At 49.2% G+C, this 21,953-nt stretch overlaps 1 protein-coding gene and 1 non-coding gene across 3 annotated transcripts; both read right to left on the reverse strand.

Annotated features, from left to right (window-relative positions):
• Positions 1-339: 339 nt before the first annotated feature.
• LCK (LCK proto-oncogene, Src family tyrosine kinase) lies at positions 340-21,276 on the reverse strand. Of its 2 annotated transcripts, NM_001034334.1 has the most exon segments (13): positions 342-996; positions 3,447-3,578; positions 3,661-3,814; positions 3,906-3,982; positions 6,310-6,489; positions 6,642-6,794; positions 7,099-7,248; positions 7,431-7,534; positions 7,689-7,787; positions 8,005-8,095; positions 8,247-8,328; positions 8,640-8,749; positions 21,196-21,276. In NM_001034334.1, coding segments are annotated over 12 exon segments (1,530 nt in total). In that variant the 5' UTR covers positions 8,745-8,749; positions 21,196-21,276; the 3' UTR covers positions 342-793.
• On the reverse strand, positions 18,024-18,096 carry TRNAG-CCC (transfer RNA glycine (anticodon CCC)). Its single transcript has one exon. It is a non-coding gene; the product is annotated as a tRNA-Gly (tRNA).
• Positions 21,277-21,953: the final 677 nt, after the last annotated feature.

Below are 21,953 nucleotides of genomic sequence, written 5' to 3' on the forward strand. Positions count from 1 at the left end.
GAACATATACCTCTTGAATTAGTAGCTGTAAAAAGGAAAAGGCAGTCACTCTTATGCAATGGGAAAGGAAGGGTCTTGGGACTCATCTACTCTCTAGGAGGTTCTGGCTAGGGTGCCCATAATTCTTTGGGGTGGAGGTTTGAAGGGGTTCAAAGAACACATACCGCAAAGTATAAGGACCTCCTCTTGGCACCCAACATCAGCAGGGCTGGAAAAAGTTCAGACATCCCTTCATCCCTCCCACCTTTCACCCCAATTCAGGGTGCCTCAGTTTCCATCTTCTGAATGTCCACCTCCCCCCGCAAGGAAGAGGAGACAGGAGTGGGGAGCAGAAAGATGTACAATCTTCGCCAACAGGTATTTATTGAGCTCCTTATGTGTGCCAACACCAAAGAGGAGCACACAGAGGTATTTTAGATAAGGTCCCAGCTCTCAAAGAGCATCTTGATGACCAGGGGAAAGGAAAAGGGGACAGGGAGAAGCAGGTGTTAATCATAGGCCTCTCTCCTCTCTTTGGTGGTCTTGGAAGTCAGGGGGGCGCCCAGAAAGGACAACTTGGACAAGTGTCCAAGACGTATATGCACAGGCCACACATGTACAAGACACATGTGCAGAGCCCACCCAACTACAGATCCTGTGTACAAGACACGAGAAGTGTACGTGTCGCACGTGGGCGGGCTTCACATGCTGAGTCCGAATGTGCACAGGCCACATGGGTATGACCCAGGAACTGCACCCCCCAGCCAGGTTGGCTAGGTGGTGGGGGGCTGCAAGCCCCCGTCACCTAGGCCCCTCAGGGCTGGGGCTGGTACTGGCCCTCCGTGGCTGTGAAGAAGTCCTCCAACACGCTGCGCAGGTAGTCAAAGGTGGGCCGTTCTTCCGGGCGCTCCTTCCAGCACAGCATCATAAGCTGGTACAACTCCTCCGGGCAGTTGTCAGGTCGTACCATGCGGTAGCCTCGCTCCAGGTTCTGAATCACCTCAGGATTGGTCATCCCTAGAGGTTGATGGGAGAACTGACATCAAGGCTCCAGGTTTCGGAAGCCCAGAGACAGGGGTGATGGTCAAGAAGATATTTGACAACAGGTATGGTGTGAGCACCAATCCAAAGGGATCTTGGTCTTCATCGATGGTAAGGATGGTAAGGCTATATTGGCAGTACCTGCGAAAGGTCAGTCATGCCACTTAGAGTGTCTGCTATGGCTTAAACATGTAGAAACACAGACGTGTTTGGCTGTGAGTCCTTGAGTGATCCACTGAACTTCTTTGAGCCTCAGTTTCCTTATTTAGAAAATGGGATAATAGGAGCTCCTACCTCCTAGAGATGTTGTGAGGATTGAATGAGAAAGTGTGTACACGGCCCTGAGGATGGTGCCTGGAGGAGGAGATGGAGCATAAAGAGCGCCTGTGATGATTATTATTTGGTGGGGAAGGATGAAGCCATCAGGGCCTAGTGCAGGATGGGGGCCCACAGCCAGGACAATGGGGAAGTTTCTCCAGCTCTGGGAACAGGCACATGAGATGCTGCATCAGGAAGCCAGGTGGATCCTGGGCCTCAGCCAGGCAGACCCTGCATCGGGCACAGAAGATTCACTAGGCCCCTCTGTGACCCAGATGAAGTCATCTTTGGACCAGTTCCCTCCCTTTGTACTGATCCTGGCCCCACCAGCGAGGCCCATTACATGTGGACCCCAAGAGATGGTGCTCTGGAGAACCGAATGGTCACAGCAGAAATAGGCTCCCTGTTTCTAAATTACCTGTGTGGCCTCTGGTTTCTCCTTCCTTCTCCTGAGAAGAGAAGCCTAACTCCTAGACATCCTAGCAAAACAGTAGTTTTACTCCTACAAAGCTTCAAACTGGAACCTAGTCAATAGAGACCTCTCTTCCTCAGGCCTTGCCCCTGGGAGCCTCTAGCTATGTGGCCCTCACATTTAAAAATCAGGGCACGGAAAGATACAGGCTAGGAAACAACACTGATGGATAGAGTCAAGGGTGCAAACCAATTGGCTACACCCAGCCTAAATATAGCCCACAGACAGACCCACTTTGACTTGGCCCCGTATTGTGTTTTTAAACAATCTGAATCATCACCAATATTTGGAAATGGGCAAATTTTCCTAAAACTCCAAGCTTTGGCTTTTCTTGAAAATACACAGCTCTGCTTTTTGGGCCCCTGTGTCTTAATAGCAACCATCTGCTGGCGCAGACGAGTTTACCCAGGTCCCCATTACTCTCCATAGTCTCCCTGACCCTGAAACTATGCGTCAGTTGCCATTTATCATCGTGCTTTCATTGCCTTTATTCTTCTAGTAGAAAAATTCTCTAAGGGAGCAGTGTGAGCTCTTGGCAGGATGACAAGAGTATGTTTCTAGCCCCAGCGCTGCCCTTGAACTCTTTGATGGGGCAAGTCCAGACCAGGAAAGGCCTGCATACTCACACCTAATTCTAAGGTGTTTTTACCTTCCCAGGAGCAAAGTTCTGTGCACACTGCTCAGGATGTGGGAAGCTTCTGCCAAGTCTGGCCATCGGGCTGCACGAGCTCCCAACCCTGTCTTTGTGTTCTGTTTCCTTTCCCCAGCGTTTCCTAGCAAGTTCCTTCCAAAAAAATTCCATTCCTGCCCTGGCTGAATTCAGCGGTAAAGAACTTTGTCGAGGAGATAGAGGGAGGAGTGGGAGAGAGTGGGAATTGGTTGCTTACACATCTCTCTCACTCTACATGGAAGGCTTTAGAGGGAAAGGAAGTCAGTGTTTCGTGAGCATCTACTATGAGTCAAGCTCTTTCAAAAATAATCTTGTTTCTCATATCATGAAACTGAGGCTCAGAAAGGTAAAGTCATCTGCCCAAAGTCACCTGCCCAAAGTGATTAATAATAAAACCTAACACCCTTGAGTGTTTTGTATGGGTCAAATACTGTTCTAACCTCACGTTTTACAACTGGGGAAAGAAGCAATAATCTGATCAAAGTCAAACAGAAAGCATCAGTGGCAGATCTTGTAATAAAAAGCAGGCCTTTGGGAACTTCCGCAGCGGTCTAGCGGTTAAGACTTTGCCTTCCAATGCAGCAGCTGCAGGTTTGATCCCTAGTTGGGGAACTAAGATCCCACATGCTGCAAGGTGTGGCCAAAAAATAAATAAAACTTGGAAAAAAATGAAAAAAGAAAGAAGGCTTCTTGCCTCTCAGACCAGATCCTCTTCTACCTACTAGGCTGCCTGTGTTAGAGTTAAAGAAAAGAGCTGGGATTATTGAAGGAAGAGAGATTCAGGGACAGAAATGGAAGCCAGACCTAGGAGATGTGGCACCTGATTGGGGATGCACGAGTGCCATCCCTAGGAGAATAGAGGGGAAGCAGCTGGAAAGGTTCATATTCTGAGCCTGGGAGGAAGTAGAAAGACATGAATTTGCTTCCCTTCCCCATCACCCTTTCAGCTCCTGCCTGGACCCCGACCTGGGTAAGGGATGCGACCATGAGTGACAATCTCCGTCAGCAGGATCCCAAAAGACCACACGTCCGACTTGATGGTGAATGTCCCATAGTTAATGGCTTCTGGTGCTGTCCACTTAATGGGAAACTTGGCACCTGGAGGGAGGGCAGTGAGGTCACCAGGGTCTGCCAGGCCAGACCCCGGAGACCCCTAACTTCCCTCATATCCCATACCTACCCTCCCTGGCTGTGTACTCGTTGTCCTCAATGAGGCGTGCTAGACCAAAGTCCGCAATCTTGCAGCTCAGGCTATGGGACACCAGGATGTTGGCAGCCCTCAAGTCACGGTGGATATAATTCTGCTCTTCAATGAATGCCATGCCCTCTGCAATCTGCAGACCAGATATAGGTCAGCAGTCCTGGGCCAGATATCTGGATCCCATTGCCCTGTGCCCATGCTCAGCCCCTCCCTAGTCTCCTTACTTGGGCTGCCATGTCCAAGAGTTTGTTGATAGTCAGCTTGATGCCTTCGGAGGTCTTGAGAAAATCCACCAGGCTTCCTGTGGACATAAGCAAGAGTTGCTGACCCAAATTGCCCCAGGGGAAAGCTCCCAGACCCTTCTCCCCTAAGTAGGGGTCTAGAAGCCATGTCTGATGTGTGGAAAGGAAGAGTAAGAGCTGAAAATGGAGGAGTATCTGTTCAGAGTAAGGGTGCCTGAGATGTGTGATGCCCTTTTCCTGGGGACTAAGATGCCACTTGGAGGGGTCTGCAAGCTTCTTGCCACGAGTGGGGTGGAACCTGAACTCCTCAGCCAGGCATCCAAGCCCTGAATAGTCCACATCTGCAGTTTCTTCTCTTCCCTCCACTCCTGCCTCTTTTACTCCATCTACCCTAGATAATTGTGAGATTTTTCTCATAGACCATGGGTTCCCACTCCAAAGTCTCTTTGTCCCATTTCTTCTGCTACAGTTTCTTTTTGGTCATGGCTCAGCTAGACTCCTCCTTTAAAAACCCTCTCTAGATTGTACCAGGAATAATAAATTGTATCATCATCATCATCTACCTGCTAAGACTTTTCTATGGCATAAACTCGTTTTCCTAGGGTGCATAATTAAAGCAAGGTTTCTCTGATAGCAAGATTCTTATTTTGTCCATCAATATTCCCAGCCTTCAGTGGATGCATGCTCAGTCACTAAGCTGTATTGGCTCTTTGGGACCCCATGGACTGTAGCCCACCAGGCTCCTCTTGTCTGTGGGATTTCCCAGGCAAGAATACTGGAGTGGGTTGCCATTTTCTCCTCCAGGGGATCTTCCTGACCCAGAGACCAAATTGCATCTTCTGCATTGGCAGGCGGATTCTTAACCACTGAGGCATGTGGGAAGCTCCTCCCAGCCCACAGAAAACAGCAATAAATGTATGCTGAATATATTAAAATAGGAGTATGAAAATAGGTATCATGAGGGAGTGAGGGACCATCTTTCTGGTAGCAGAGGGTAACTAGAAGAAGACCAGGGATTAGAGTGGCCGGAACAGAGCTAGTAACCACTGGCCCTTCTCAAGAGATTAAAACCCTGTGTGAAGATGACAACAACCTGAATGTCCCCATTTGAGTGCTGAATTAGTCACAGACAAAACCTCACCCAAAGGCAGCAAATATGTGGACAGACACTGTCATTCCTCCATTGTGTCCATGGCAGATATTGCTAATCAATCCCAGTGCTCACTTCCAATGAACCTCAGAATCCTCAACACAGAGCTCCAAGCAACTACCAATTGAAGGTGGCCTGCTACTTGCCATTTTCAGAATCCATTAACCAATTAGCTTTTTTCCCTTCCTGAAAGAAGGACAGATTTTATACTCCCAAAGAATCAGAGCCAGATAACAACAAACTTACTGAGCCATTACTATACAGCAGACATTGTTCTAACTGCTCTATATGCATTAGCATTCATCCTCACAAAGATCCTATAAGAAAGTTACTATTCGATGGACGTGAGTCTGGGTGAACTCTGGGAGTTGGTGATGGATAGGGAGGCCTGGCGTGCTGTGATTCATGGGGTCGCAAAGAGTCGGACATGACTGAGAGACTGAACTGAACTGATTGCATTATTATCACCATTTTTACAGACGAGGAAACCATGGCAGAGAGAAGTGGTGATAACCCCAAGGCCACACAGTCCTCAAGCCAGGATTCCAATCCAAGCAGTCAGAGTCCTTAATGACTACTACTTTCTGGATAAGCCTGTTTAGATTTCTGCTGGTATTCTTGAGGGAACTGAGCACCAGAGGCAGGACAGAGACTTGGCCCAAAGCTGGGCCTAGAAATTCCTATTTATTTAAACTCCCCTTCTTTGGGCTCTCAATCTGTCCAACAGTGGGCGAAGGGATGGGGAGAGGCTCATCAAGAACTGAAAAAGAGGGCCTTGGAACAGATCAGACCTCCCAAGGCTGGGAGCAGAAGATATAGAAAAGGAGCTAGGGACCTACTCATCTCCTGAGATCAAGCATCCTTAGATCAAGATAAGGCTTTGAAGAAGGCAAACAGTACTGCAGGTGAGGGAAAATGGGCGTTGAGTCCTCTTCCACAACCTGAGAGGGAGGCCTCGCATGCTGCAGTCCACGGGGTTGCAAAGAGTGGGCCACGACTGAGAGGCTGAACAACCAGAGCCTGCCACCTCAAGCTGGGCTCCCAGATACGGTTCAAACAGCACACCCTCTTCTCCACACACCCTCTGGTCGCCCCTGAAGGTGAGTCTTTGAGGGCTCAGCAAAATTCCTCTAGGAAAACCTCAGTGCACAGCCACGCATAGCTCCTCCCCACTCCGGGAAGGGGCAGAGGACACGGCAGCGCCCCCCAGCGGCCGCGCACGGCGGCGGCGCCCACCGTTCTCCATATATTCCGTGATGATGTAGATGGGCTCCTGGGTGACCACCGCGTAGAGCCGGACCAGCCTCTGGTGTTGCAGCTGCTTCATGAGGTTGGCCTCGGCCAGGAAGGCATCGGGGGACATGCTGCCCTGCTTCAGGCTCTTGACTGCCACCTTCGTGTGCCCGTTGTAGTACCCTAGGGCAGGGAAGGGTTGGGAGGGTCACTCACAGCCCATGTACCCAGAGCTAGGCAGCTGCCCTGAAACAGGGTACTGTCGTAGAACTCTTAGGACCTCGGTAGACGCCTCCCCTCCCCACCTGCCCGCAGTCCTGGAGGGCCTCACTCACCCATCCACACCTCTCCGAACTGGCCAGCCCCCAGCCGCTCCACCAGCTTCAGAGTCTCCCTGGGAACCTCCCACTCATCCTCCCACCAAGGCTTCTGGGGCTTCTGGGTCTGGCAGGGGCGGCTCAACCGTGTGCACAGCCCGTCCGAAGTATCTATGAGGTCAAGGGAGGGGCGAAGGGCTGTCAATAAGGCGGAACGGAACTGGGGGTTGGGGGGGGCGGGTGCTCACTCAGTCCCCACCTGGGGAAATGGTCAGGCAGGGGAGGTATGGGGCTGTCACCTGATCTCTGAGGCTACAAGGTACCGCCCCTCACCCACTTGGGTGGGGGTGGGGGGAATGAAGGAGCATGCTGAGAGATGGGCCGGGGACGGGTGGAGGGGGACCCCCGAGAGGAAGTGGGGGAGACAGGCTGATAGGGTAGGGCCCAGGTGAAGACTCCTGCGGTGTGTGCTCACTCATGTAATGGCGGACCAGCTCGTGCAAGCCGGGAAAAGTGACGCGGGGCGAGATGTAGAAGCCGCCTTTGTCCAGGTTACGGATCTTGTAATGTTTCACCACTTCTCCCTGGGTCTGGTCGAAGTCCCGGACCGACAGTGAAAACGATCCTGAACGAAAGAAGGGATGAAGGAACGCAAAAGACGGGGAGGGGTGGCCTTCAGCGAGTCGCCCCTCCGCCAACGCGGTTCCCACGCCCCCCATTCCCGCGGGCTCCTCGCACCCCGGACCTCCGCTAGCGGCCCCAGCCCACGGCCCCCTCCCGACGCCCCGCAGCAGCATCTCTGCTCACCCGCCGTGCTCTCGCTCTCCCGGATCAGGAAGGAGCCGTGCGTGTTCCCCGGCGCCAGGAGCTGCCTCTCCGCGTCCTTGCGGCTCAGAGTCTTGAAGAACCAGCTGCTCAAGGCAGAAGCGAAGGCTTCTTGGATCCGCTGGTCCGGTCTTCCCCCATTACCCTCAAGCATTCACCGCCACCACCCCTAGCACCTCTCCTCTGCTCCGAGGTCCCTGGATCTGCGTCCCACCATTCCCACGACGCGTCCCCACTCACGGTTCGGGCTCCAGGCTGTTCGCTTTGGCCACAAAGTTGAAGGGGATGAAACCTTCCTGGCCCGTGGTCAGGGACTGCGCCTTCCACCACTCGCCGTTCCTGCGCGACGGCGGCAGTTAGCATGGTCTGCATAGCCTCGGACTCGGATGGAAACCCTCCGTCGGAGCCCCCATTTAGGCCATGCCACCCCACCCTCCAGCTCAGCACTCCGAAGCCTCCCATTTTTGTCTGCAAAGCTCCCACTGCAAGCCGGGACCGCAGGGGTTTGCGGTACTGGAGATACCCTAGGATGGGCAGGCCGAAGGGGGGCACTCACTGCTCCAGGATACGGAGCTGTTCACCCTTCTCGAAGCCCAGGTCTCCGTCGTGAGAAGGCTCATAGCTGTGCAGGGCGATAACCAGGTTGTCTGTAAAGACAGGGGCAGTCAGGGAGAAGACTTCCGGAGCAGACTGGGAGGGTGAGTTCAGGAGTTAGAAGTTGGGGATGGGGGAGGAGATGGAGGCTGACAGCCAAGGATCCACAGGCCTTGTCTTTCAGGCCCTGCTGGTTGAGGTCACCTTGCAGTGGAGAAGCTGGGGGGTTGGATCCCTCGTAGGTGACCAGTGGATCACGCACTTCAGAGCCATTCCGCATGGGCAGCTGTGGGTGTGGGATGAGAGAAGTCAGAGAGCTGGAGACTGGGTGAGACCCTGGCTTGCCTCCCCACTCTCCTGCTCTCCTTCACTTCAGCTTGGCTGGATCTTCTCATTGAATTTGCCCACCACTTGCTGTGGGACCTTAGAAGAGTCCCTTTCCCTGTCTGGGGTTCTTTTCCTTTCTGTGTGGCAGGGGGGCTCGCTGTCATCTCCAGGACCTGTGAGATGGCATCATCATCCCTATGATCTGTTCCTTTCTCCCCACGCCTGCATCCCACCCAACTCCCTCACCAAGCCCCTTGTCTTGCCTCTTACCGTGGTCTTGCCATCCAGTGGGACTATGGGGTAGTGGCAGTTTTCACATACATCGATGTTTTCCATCCAGTCATCTTCTGGGTTTGAGCTGCAGCTACAGCCCATGGTCCCTGGGGGAATGGAGAGGGGGCTGAAAGGGCTCCCCCAACATCAGACATGCTAGGGCCTAGCCCTGGGAACTTCCAGAAGTGCCTGAGATTGTCAGCCCCCCAGCCGCCATTCTCCAGCCGCAGAAAAGCTGAAATGGGGTCCTAGCTCCCAATAAAGTCACACGTGGCCCCCGCTGAGACCTAGGCCCCGCCCTCCCACCTGGGCCGGGTAAACCGCCACAGGCACCTTTGTTAGTCTGGTTGCCCACTTCCTGCCTCTCCCCTCTCCCACTCTCTCAGCCCATCCCCCAAGTTGGGGGACTACCTGCTAGAGATCACATACACTTCCCCCAGCCCTAGGGGAGACCTGAGTTTTGATCCTCCCCTACAGTGGGGTGCGTGTACCTCACCACCTAATTACAAGTCCCCCCTGCTGCCAATGACACTGAATGAGGGACCCTCTCTGCAGAATGTCAGCCATCAGGCCTCTGCTCCCCCAAATCCCCCACAAAGTCTGCTTCAGAGGCTTCTTTCTGCTTCTCCCTAGCAGAAAACCCCTCAATGGCCCTATGGGCCATACATTTTTTTTGTATTTGTTTGCTTGCTTTAGCAGTGGAAACTTTTTGTCAGATGAAATCGAGCGGAACCCCGTATATAAAGCAGGTAAAAGTGGAGCTGTTCTGCCTGAAGCAGAATGGGGATCTCACCCTGAAGTCCCCAGGAGTCCCTACAGAACCTCCTCGCCCAGGGCTGGTCCTCTGGACCCCTGGAAATACCAGTCCTCAGATAAATTAATTTATGCATTCAAGAACCTTTAATATCAAGATCAAATCCATCTCCTCAGTCTATTCTGCAATACACACACACGTGTACACACACACACAGAATCTGTCTTCGGAGCTCCTCTTCCCCAAAAAACTCACACTCTTCTTACAACATGCCTTGCATGTGTGGTTCACCTGCCGTGAAATACTCTTGCCCATCTATTGAACTCGAGCTCAATCTTCAAGGTTCATCTCAGATATCACCTTCTCTGTGAAACCTCCCCAATGCCCAGTGCTCTTTGTTCCTACAACACTCCACTCTCACCAGCCACAATCATCAACTTCCACCGAGTGCCAGGATGACACTAATTTATGTGTCAGTCCCCCTGCCTTTGCTACCCGCTTGGTGAGATCAGGGATTCAGCAAGAGCAGAGGTTGTGTTTTATTTGCCTGAATGTCCCACCACCCAGGACAATTCTTGTTAATAAATGTTGACTGATATGTGGTGGGTTAATGCACAGATTCTCCCATTTGCAAAGGTCTTAGAAACCACCAAGTCTAACCTCAGATTTTAGATGAGCAAACAGAGGACCAGAAAGTTCTGCTCAAACTCACAACTGTTACGGGCAGAACAAAGCTAGAGCTGCTAATCCATGCTAAGGTCAACTAGAAATGGGGAGCAGTGGTGGTTTTTTAGTTTGTAAGACTTAAGGACCTATTCAATTATAACTCAATTAAAGAAAAAAAAGAAAAAAAAAGATTCAAGGATAGTCCCTGGAGTTATGTTCAAATTCTGGGAATAATACTCATTATGTCACTTTGCTGAAATCATTCTCCTCTAGTTCCACTCTGCCTTTCTGTCAACCGGGAATTGTCATCCCTTCCTCAGAAGCTTAGATAAATGTTGGCTTGGTTTAGAGCTTAGAAAGATTTCCAGGAGTGCTCATTCTGCCCTACCAACCCCTGCTTTGGAAAGTGGAAGAATATGACTGATAAATAATCCTCTTGGCTTTAAGCTCACATTTCTTTTTTTTATATATATAATTTTTATTTTATATTGGAGTATAGTTGATAAGCTCATGCCTGTTAAACTGAGATACTTATAACCTTTCATGGGTACCGGAAGTCACGGGTGTGTACCTCTCAAAGCATGAGTGTTAAACACATAGTTAAGCCTTATTCACGTAGTTAAATAAACAGATCTATTACAAATAGAGGAAAATACAAAATGTACATGAAATTTTAAGCCAAATCAAGAGACTTTCAAGGAAAGGTGTTCGCGCATATACTCTTCCCCTCCTACTTTAGGAGTCCTGGGGAAACATTTGAGAAATCTTGCTCAGCTCTGTGGCTGCAAATGGCTTTTTTATTTTTTCGATTGCTACTTTTATTATGGCTTAGAACTGATTAACGGCAAAAGCCTCCAGAAAAGAACTGTTTACATTCTGGAACCAGCCTTAGATGAGCTGACTGTCTAGGGTCTGAGGTCCTGAGCAACCTGTTTTTTGTGATAGTCAAACAGCCCTTGGAAAACCACCAGCTGGCTATATTATACAGAGAACACCAACATCAGATAAGGTGTCAACTTAGATCAGTAAGTCCCTTCTAGGCCTGACATTCTCAGGGGCTTTGGAAAGGGTAAGAGCAAGATGAGAAAAGCCTGGGGTTGAGAAAATGGGATGAACTGGGGTGCAGCAGTGAGGAGAGGCTGGTAGACCTGCAGAAGAAATCTATGCTGAATCTAGGGCTGGATACTGCACGTGGTCCAGGCTGGGGTCACATGCGGGGAGAAGAGGAGCCACCTGGCCTTGGGCGAGGGTCCAGGAAAACATGCAGGCAGGACCTATACCCTGGGTAAATCTGGACCGGCCAGAGAGGACATGATGATGTCCCTGAAGACTGGGACCAGGTGAAAAAGAATGAAATATTGCCATTTACAGCAACGCGGATGGACCTACGATTATCACACTGAGTGATGCAAACCAGGAAGAGAAAGACAAATATGACATGATATCACTTATATACAGAATCTAAAAGCTAATGCAAATAAACTTATTATCACACTGAGTGATGCAAGCCAGGAACAGAAAGACAAATATGACATGGTATCACTTATATACAGAATCTAAAAACTCATGCAAATAAACTTATTATCACACTGAGTGATGCAAGCCAGGAACAGAAAGACAAATATGACATGATATCACTTATATACAGAATCTAAAAACTCATGCAAATAAACTTATTATCACACTGAGTGATGCAAGCCAGGAACAGAAAGACAAATATGACATGATATCACTTATATACAGAATCTAAAAACTCATGCAAATAAACTTATTACAAAACAGAAACAGACTCAGACTTAGAAAAATGATCTTGTGGCTACCGAAAGGGGAAAGGGGTGGGGGAGGGGAGGGATAAATGAAGAATTTGAGATTAACAGATACACACCACTCCATATAAAAGAAATAATTTACTGTATAGCAGAGGGAACTATATTTAGTATCTTGTATAACCTATAATGGAAAAGAATCAGAAAAATATATATATGCATAGCTGAATCACTTTGCTGTATACCTAAAACTAACACCATATTGTAAGTAAACTATATGTCGATTAAATAAAAGACTGGGGCCAGGAGTGAGAAAAAGTCAAGCTGTGTAAAATTAAGGAAAATGGTACTTGGTAACTGTTGGGTATCTGACCCTTAGCGTTTCTTGTGTGACTTGTTTAGTGCCCACGGAGCCCTCCGGCTTCAGGTTTCAGGCCCTGCCCTATACAGAAGTGTGAGTTTTGGAGGATAACACCTGGCAGCAATCAGAAGACCCCAAGACCTGGCAGTGTCAGACATAATTCTGGTGAGTGGCTCCCAGCGCCTGTGAGGCCCCAGAATAACACTGTAGGCTTGCAAGTGATCTGTTTCTCAGTTTGACAAATTGCATTATTGTTTCTTCAATGCATACTTGGTGGCTTAGCCACTTGGTTCCCAGGTGGCTTAGTGGTTAAGAATCTACCTGCCAATGCAGATGCAGGAGACATGGGTTTGATCCCTGGGTTGGAAAGATTGCCTGGAGGAGGAAATGGCAACCCACTCCAGTATTCTTGTCGGGAAAATTCCTATGGACAGAGGAGCATGGCAGGCTACAGTCTGTGGAGTCGCACAGTCGGACACAGGTCGGACTTGACTGAGTGACTGAACACACACACATACAAGGCATACTTAGTTAAGTCTCTGCTTAAAATGTGAACTAGAAACAACAAAATTAGTACCTAAATGAGGTAGTTTAGTCAGCAAAACCCTCAAAATCATGAGAGCCATGGGGGAGCGGGGAAAAGCACGACAGGGGAAGGGCAAGTAAGTCCTTAGAGGGAAGAGTTTAGAAGCAAGAGTGTAGGGACTTCCCTGGTGGTTCAGTGGTTAAGACTCCCTGCTACCAATGCAGGGATCCTGAGTTCCATCCCTAGTCAGGGAACTAGATCCTACATGATACAGCTAAGAGTTCACATGCTGCAACTAAAATCCCAAGAGTTGCAACTAAGATCCAGTGCAGCCAAAATAAATGAATAAATAAAAGAAGAAGCACCTGTGTAATTCACCAGGCTCATTTTAAAGACGGAGATGGTGTCAGACCAGAGGAGCTAAGTGGTTTTTCCCAATAGCACAGGAGGGCTCTTGGCAGAGGCAGAATTCCAATCAGGCCCCTACCTCCTCTATCCAGGTACTCTACTCTGTTCTTCACTTCCTGGAAAACCTAAAGAGTGTAGGGAATCCTGAGAGGTGATGGAGACAATGGAGCAGGGAAGGAGGTCTGACAGAATGAAGTCTACTCTCCATCAGAAATGTGACATTGCACTGTTAACAGGCCTTTCTCTCTGAGACAATTCTCTATCTATCTCGAATGCATGTTTTTGGTTTATTTATTTTCAGTTTTTTGGCTGTGCTGGGTCTTCGTTGCTTTTTGCTCAGGTTTTCTCTAAGTTGCGGTGAGCAGGGGCTATTCTTCCCTTCGATGTGTGGTCTTCTCGTTGCAGTGGCTTCTCTTGTTGCAGAGCACAGGTTCTAGGCGAGTGCGCTGGGTGGCTGTGGCACACGGACTCAGTCACACCTCAACATGTGGGATCCTCTGGGACCAGGGATTGAACCCATGTCCCTTGCACTGGCAGGCAAATTCTTATCCACTGCTCCACCAGCCAAGTCCCCTAAAACTCATGTTTTTGAGTATGCATTTCTCTGGCTGGTGAATACAAGTTTGTGCCTACCGAGGCACATTAATCATTGAGCATCATGTTATGTGTACATACCCATGGGTGTGTAGGAGTCCATGTATGCAGATGGCTGTACAATGAAATGGGGGCATGTATGGTTTGTACAGGTCCCTAAGTAATTGTGAGGTTATATATGCATATATTTCTTTGTACAAAATGTGGGTCCCATTCTAGTCTGATCAAACCAGGTTAATAAATGAAGTTAGCAAAAATAAAATAAAAATTAAAGCTTAATATAAATTTCTCATTGAAAGTAAGAGAGGAGAGGAATGAAGAAAGAAAGAAAAAGAAAGAGGAAGCAGATCCAGAGAATCGCCAGGACTCTCAGAATCAGTAACAAAAGGCAGATGCTGGAGTGAATGAAACAGGACATTCTTTTCTCCCAACTCAAGAATTCAAGGTCAATGTGTGTGTGTGTGTTAGTTGCTTAGTCATGTCCGACTCTTTGCAACCCCATAGACTATAGCCCACCAGGCCCCTCTGTCCATGGGATTCTCCAGGCAAGAACACTGGAGTGGCTTGCCATTTCCTTCTCCAAAAGGAACTATAGAAAGAAAGAAAGTAAAGTCATTCATTCGTGTCCAACTCTTTTCGACCCCATGGACTGTAGCCTACCAGGCTCCCCCATCCATGGAATTTTCCAAGCAAGAGTACTGGAGTGGGGTGCCATAGGAGGAACTTTGTAGATTCTAGACCTTCTCTGACTGGTGTCTATAATGTTCTCGGTCAATCTCAAGGTCTGTCCATGGTCCACAGAGGGCTTTGTGCCAGTTATAAAGGGCCACCCCTCCCTGGGGTTTCAAACTTGGAGAGTGGAGCGAGGGCTAGATTTCAGGTCCCATCTGTCTTGTCGCTTCACAGAGCCCAACACACACAGCGCCCTGCTCATTGCAGTTTGTTTAGTCACTGTGGTGTCTGACTATTTGTGGCCCCATGGACTATTGGCTGCCAGGCTCCTCCACCCGTGTAATCTCCCTGCTCATACTCCGTGTAGAATTGGTCAAAAATCCCGGATTTCATGAAGTTCCTGGACCAAATTTTCTGATCCCAGAGTTGTTTAGGAATCATACCACAGTGAGCTCTGTTTTGCACTTCCCTGGTGGTCCAGTGAAGCAGTCAATGCAGAGGGCTTGGGTTTGATCCCTGGTCAGGGAAGTAGATCGCACTCGCTGCAACTAAAGATCGCTCGTGTGGCAACTAAGACCCGACTCAGCCAAATTAATTCATTACTTTTTAAAAACTAAGAAAACCTGAATACAGTGTGACTAAACTAAATAACTATTATTTAGTTAATAATAAAGCATTGGTATTAAAACAACAACAACAAAACCATAACAAGCTCTGATTCTTGCCAGCTCGTTCACTTTTACCAACTCCATAGATATCATCTCACTTGACTGGGCCTAGAATGTGTTTTGTCCCCTTAAAAAAATATACAAGACTTTCCCTCCCCTGAACTGTAAACCTATTCATTTATTGAACATTCTGTCCAAAATGTGTGCCAGCTTCTTGCCCAGGCAATGTGTGTGTCAAGAGCAGGCAAGCTATTTCACTGACCCAGGCTACTGCCATACTATGGGCCACATTGTGGCAAAATCTGTTAGGAATAATTTAAAGCATTTTCTTGGCCTTTTTCTTTGGTCAAGATTTGATTATTGGCGAAGATACATATGTTCAGTGAAGAGCCTGGGCTGTGGATGCCCGTGCAGAACCCTTAGCACGGTACTTGAGAATCAGGGTTGACAGGCATGGCAAGTAATTTCTAGTGGGTAAAACAGGGATGCATCCTGAATTCCTTCCTTTTTCACATGTTCCTCTTTGATATAATACTGGTTTGGAATAAACCCTGTGAGTTCACAGAGTTCACAAAAACAGAGAACAAAAGGATGAGTCTTTTCTTATATGCAAATAAGATGGATTTAGTCTTACAAACTGAGAGTGGTTTGAACACAGAACTGATTCTCCTAGTTAGTTATTGCCATAAACAAGGGCAATAGAGTGATTATTCTAAAGCTTGTATTTTGGGTAGAGGTCCTCCAACTAGTAACTTGTATATATTGAGTAATTCCTCTTATTGAGTCCCCTTCCTTATGTACCTCTGTCTGTATTTTGCATCATGTAGGTTTTATCAGGACGAAGTATTACTTAAAATTTGGCAATCCGCACCACTCTATTAAAGTTTCCGGGAGTCTGCTGATCAGAGAGGTTCAGCTCACCATGTCCATGTCATGGTCATCCAAGTTCATTCCCAAGGCCTCCCAGTCGTTCACTGACAGAGGACCTTTGGGCAGGTTACTACACCTGTCTAAACCTCCCTCAGAGAATTCCTGGGTGGTCCACTGGTTGGACTCTGTGCTTCCATTGCAGGGGGCACAGGTTCAATCCCTGGACTCTGGTCAGGGGACTAAGATCCTGCATGCCTCGCAGTGTGGTCAAAAAGAAAAAGAACATAAACCTCCCTCAGTTCGTTTTTCTTCAAAATGGAAATTAAAAATGGACCCGCGTCCACGGCTGTTGTGAACATAATATGTGATCTAGAGATGACCTCATATAATAAAGTACTTAACATGGTACACAGTAAGGACTAAGTAAATGAAAATTGTTATTTGAGGCCAGCATGGGTATTTCATGACCCCAGACTTAAACATATTCATTTTCCTTTTTGATTTTTGGCACTTCCACAGACCATTTTTCACGTTTAATATATTTACCTCAAATGAAAACTTTGCTACCATAAATGGAAAACAAGTACAGAACACGGTAAATCGAGTGTACTTTTTTTTAAAAAAATGGAAAATTAGTATCACCATCTATAAATGGAAATCAGTATATATTAAAATAAACACAGGGTATAATACCTAAATTCACATTTGCACATGTTCATTCATGACCCCCTAAGATCACTCACCCGCATCAGTGACGAGGTATCTGGGGAAATGCCGCACTGTGGAACAGAGCTCTGAGCTTAGGCCTCACTTGGTAGGTGAGAGGAGGCATGACTTTCTTACGTGGTCAGCCTACCGATTACAATTTAATGGGTACATCTTATGTGCCAGGCTCTGATCTAGACTTGCGGACACACAGGTGAATAGTCAGAGGTTCCCGTCCATTTGACTCTGCCCTCTGCGACAGAGGTGGGTGCCCCACTGGTGGGTCACTCTACTTTCACAGGAGGCAGTAAGGCCTATCTTTAGCTCACTGGTCAGTAACTCCTGACAACACTAACAACACCAAACAGCAATACTGTCCAGGAAGCAGCATCTTAAAATCACCACATTGCCCACTAACCAAGTTCACAATATTTAGCTAAAACCACTGTGGTTTTCGGAGAAGGCAATGGCACCCCACTCCAGTACTCTTGCCTGGAAAATCCCATGGACGGAGGAGCCTGGTAGGCTGCAGTCCATGGGGTCGCTAAGAGTCGGACACGACTGAGTGACTTCACTTTCACTGAAAAGGTGAGGTAGATCTCCACATAGACATGGAAAGATGTTCCAGAGATAACATGGCAAGAAAGTCACAGAACAGAATATAGAGTATAAGCCTATTTGCATTTATTTTTTAATGTTACATTTATTTACCTGTTTGTTTATTTTTGGCTGCACTGGGTCTCTGTCGCCGTGTGAAGACTTTCCCTAGTTATGGAGAGTGGGGGTTACTGTCCAGTTGCCCAGCGGTGTGTGAAAGCAAACGTGTCTGTGGACACAGGGATAGAACCTATGTCCCCTGCACTGGCAGGCTGACTCTTAACCACTGGACCACCAGGGAATCCTCCTATTTGCATCCGAGTATGAGTATGGATACCTAGGGGATTCTTTTCAGCCAGATTCTGTGCTAAGCCTTCATTTGCATGACTTCATGTTAGTCTCATAGTAATCCTATCAAGTAAGTGCTATTATTATCCCCATTTCACAGATGCAAAAACTGAGGGCTAAATGGGGTAAAGCTATTTGTCTGAGGCCTCATAACAAATAAGTGATAGAAATAAGTAGCTGAACCTCAGGCTATCTGTTTCCAGGGATTAAGTTCTTAACTAAAATGCTTTTCAGTGGCCACGTAGGGGAAAATCTAGAAGGGTGTACACCAAACTGTTCACAGTGAGCATAGCCCACGAGTGAGATTGGAGGGAGCTGCATTTCTTATATTTCTGTATATGTCTCTGTACTGTTTAAATTTTTTTTAATATTTATTTATTTTATTTAATGGCACGGAGTCTTAGTAGCAGCATGCAGGATCTTTAGTTCTGGCATGTGGGATCTAGTTCCCTGACCAGGGATCGAACCTGGGCCCCCTGCACTGGGAGCACAGAGTCTTAGCCACTGGACCACCAGGGAAGTCCCTACTGTTAAAATTTTTAGAAGCAGCCATGTGCTAATTTTATAATTGAAAACCAGAAAACAACCAAGTCCCCACCAACGCAAAAACTCTGGTAAGACACACAATCCTTTGAGAAGAATCAACCTTACAGCTGTCCTTCCACTGCTCCCCTTGTCTCTGGAGGTGCAGGCAAGGAACTAGGGATACAAGAAAAATGGTTCTGCAACCACCGAGGTCTGAGAAACACTGGGTTAGACAAAAGCAAACAGCTGCCTTCTCTGGGGAGACTTTCAGAGTTTCCACAAGCTAACACTGATAGAAATTTCACATGGGACACTTCATAGCTGAGGCCGTATTGATTTGGACCCAGAACTGTTTTCTTCCCGGACGCCTCGTGGGACTAGCATTCTTTAGACCAAGCATTGGAAATATAGCTCAGATACCTTCCAACCAACACCTGGATGGAGGGCCCACTTGCCTCCATCCCACCCACAAACTCAGCTCCCCTCAGCATTGCTTTCACTGAATTGAGCTTGGCCTTGAAGCCATCAGCTTGTGGGTGTGTACATGGATTTATAGGATCCCACTGTGGTGTTGGAGAAGACTCTTGAGAGTCCCTTGGACTGCAAGGAGATCCAACCAGTCCATCCTAAAGGAAATTAGTCCTGAATATTCACTGGAGGAACTGATGTTGAAGCTGAAACTCCAATACTTTGGCCACCTGTTGCAAAGAACTGACTCATTGGAAAATACCCTGATGCTGGGAATGATTGAAGGTGGGAAGAGAAGGGGATGACAGAGGATGAGATGGTTGGGTGGCATCACCAACTCAATGGACATGAGTTTGAGTAAGCTCCGAGAGTTAGTGATGGACAGGGAGGCCTGGTGTGTTACAGTCCGTGGGGTTGCTGAGTCGGATACGACTGAGTGACTGAACTGAACTGAACTGAACTGATGTGTGATGTATATGTGGTCCCTGCCTCTGCCTCTGAACATCCATGCACACCTACATTTTCCAGTGATGATATGAATGGTATTTAGGCTAGGGAGGGAAGGATTGTGTGTGTGTGTGTGTGTGTGTGTGTATCTATGTGTCTGTAGGAAGGTATTGTGGGACCCTCCTCCAAGACAGACCCTGTGGGCCAGCCTAGAATTCTCACACCCACTAGAACACACAGGAAACAAGCTCATTTGCAAAGCTACACCACAAGTGTAAAGGAATGGGCTGCCCACTGGCTTGCCAAGGTGCTGAGTAGGAGTAATTCCGGGTATGGACAGCTCCCCCCGCCAACACCCCCACCACACATACACCCTTGGGTGCACCATTTGCAGGAGAAATGGTTGCCTAACCTCTGTTAAGCACCTTCGGCATGCCAGGTACTACCCACGGAACATCACGGCCATTTTCTCTTTGATTTCCCACCAGCACTCTGTAAGGAGGGATTTATTATTGCCTCTTTACCAATAAAGCAACTGGAATTGGAGAGGTGAAGTTATTTGTTCAAGGAAATGGCAGAACCAGAATTGTGCCTGGGTCAGCCTGACTGTGAAATGCATGTCCTTTGCGCTACACCAGACCCGCTAGCTCTCGTGTTTGGTCTTGCCCTGAGGTCTCTGCCCTCCTAGGACCCAACGAACAACCCAGAGACAGTGACCCTGGCTGCATATCCTAGGTACTCTGCAAAATGGGCCTTTGTTCTCATAACCGCCTGACTCTTCCAGGAAGCCTTCTGATCACCCAAGGGAAGCCTCCTCTCGACCTCCTCCGGAGCTTCCGCCCATTCTCTTGCTTCATCACTTGGCCTTTTTCCCTTTGAGAAGCACCTCTGTCCCAGAGCCTCGAGGGCGAGGGACCCTGAATCATCCTTCAGCACAGGCTGGGTGGGGGATGGCCAATGCCAATCCAGGGTCTGGATGAGTCTAGGGAAGACCCAGCTTGTTTTCTAGGCCCCACAAGAGGCTGCAGGCCTTGGAGCTGGGGACAAAAGAAAGACTGCAACATGGCTGAGAGAGTGGAAACTGTTTCAAGAAAAACTCCAATGGCAGTGGGGGAGGCAGGGGAAACCTGGAAAGTGTGGCTCAGGTGGGGATTTACCCCATAAACTGCAGGGTGAGAGCTAAAATGAGGGGGTGGACAGGGAGCTGATTCTGCCTCCCTGGGCCTCTGCCTTCCCAGGGTCTGAAGCAGGACCCAGCAGGACCCACTGGCCCTAATCAGGCAGTGGCAGGGGTGGGGGAAGTGGGCAGGAGGGAGCAAAGGCAAGAGGAAAGGACATCCTGTGCACACTTGGCAGGGGCAGGAGTGGCAATTTTCCAGATGGAAACCCAGACGGTCCTTGCCCAGGGCCAACAGCACCCCTGTCCAGGATAAAAATAGCCCTTCCTCTTCCCTTCTCCCATCATCCTCTCACCCCCCAACTTCCCGGAGTCCTGTCAGATACTTCCGCCCCAGGCCCCATCCCAGATGATAAATGTCCCCCTGCATGCCCATCCATTCCCAAAGGAAGACCCCCTGCCTCTCTCAAGCAGTGTGGGTCGAGGCTAAAGTCACTTCTCACGTGTCTGTCGGGATGCTCTTGGTGACTCCCCTCACTCTCTCAAGAGAGTCTTGTCACTGGGGTCTGCACCCAGTGACAAGCAGAAGGACTCTTGGGACCCTTGACACAAGCCTGTCCATCACCTTGCTCCAAGGGGGAATCACATCCTAGGCCATCACCTCTCCCAGGGCCATCACCCTCTCTGCCTCTGCGTTGCTGACGGACTATGGGGAGGGAGCGCTTTGCCAATCTGGGGCTCAGGAGGCTTATCCATCATGGGATGAGGGGCTGGATGTAGAGATTTCTGAAGGCCTTTTCAGTACCTAAGAGATCCCCAAGGGAAAAGCTCCCAGTGAGGTTGGCGCTGATGGCAGGCAGTGTGGTAGAAGCAGGAGGCAACTACACAGGAAAGAGGCAATCTGGCTGTTCAGCCTGCCTCCCACCTGACCTCCAGGTGTTTCTGACCCCAGCCTGAAAGGCTGCTGCATCCCGGGGGAGCCTGACCCCAGGCCCAGCTGCAGCCTTCTGCTCGCAGGTCCCACACCCAGCCCTTAGGCCCCTGTTCCCGGCACTCCTTACCTGCCCAGCCCAGGAGCCCCCTGGCCCCATTCACATGGTCTTCCTGGCCTAGCCCGGCTGCCCAGACACAGCTTCGGCTCCCCTCACCGTCGTAGCCACCGGCTGTCTCCCCGCGCCCACGTCCCACCCTGACTTCCTGCCTCCTCCTGAGGGCTCCGCAGCCAACCGGGCCCCAGCAGCCCAACCGCAAGCCTCCAGCACCCCCAAGCTTCCTGCTGCCATCGCCCCCTGCCTCTCAGCCCTCGAGGGTCCTTTCACCCCAGTCCAGGCCCCATTCACCTCGAAGGTGGCACCCGGAGGTGGAGGAGGATACTGGATGGAACTTCCTCCGCCCCCCCAGGGAGCACCTGGACCAGAGATTCAAGGGCCGCCTTGAAGCCCCAGTGAGCAAGAGGCAAGTAGACACCCACTCAGCTTTCAGTGAAGGGCAAGCTGCACGGCTGTCAGTCTGAGGGCCAGGTGACCCTTGGAATACAGTCGGAGGGCAAAAGTAACATCACCTCAGATTCAGGGGGGAACAACATCCCTGGAAAATCACTGGAGGGGGGATACAGTCAGATAGATAGCAGGCGCACACAGCTGCTAGCCACCCAGTGGAACCACAGCCATGCCATCTCAGGGCATGGGGCAAGAGCTTTATTATTTGCAGAGGGGAGGCTAACACCCCTCTCACAGACAGTCTGCTGGACAACAGGCTGTTCAAGGAAGCAGACAGGACAACCCGGTATCTTTAAGGGAGCAGAGTCACAGCCTCTTTT

Source organism: Bos taurus, chromosome 2, assembly GCF_002263795.3.
Source record: "Bos taurus isolate L1 Dominette 01449 registration number 42190680 breed Hereford chromosome 2, ARS-UCD2.0, whole genome shotgun sequence".
Classification (NCBI taxonomy): Eukaryota; Metazoa; Chordata; class Mammalia; order Artiodactyla; family Bovidae; genus Bos; species Bos taurus.

Coding starts and splice junctions, on each gene's coding strand:
- LCK (XM_010802403.4), bottom strand. CDS start 8,322: ATGCGGAATGGCTCTGAAGTGCGTGATCCACTGGTCACCTACGAGGGA. Junction 7,249..7,430: donor GGAGAGCGAGAGCACGGCGG/GTGAGCAGAGAT, acceptor TCTTTCGTTCAG/GATCGTTTTCACTGTCGGTC. Junction 3,815..3,905: donor TCTTGGACATGGCAGCCCAA/GTAAGGAGACTA, acceptor TCTGGTCTGCAG/ATTGCAGAGGGCATGGCATT.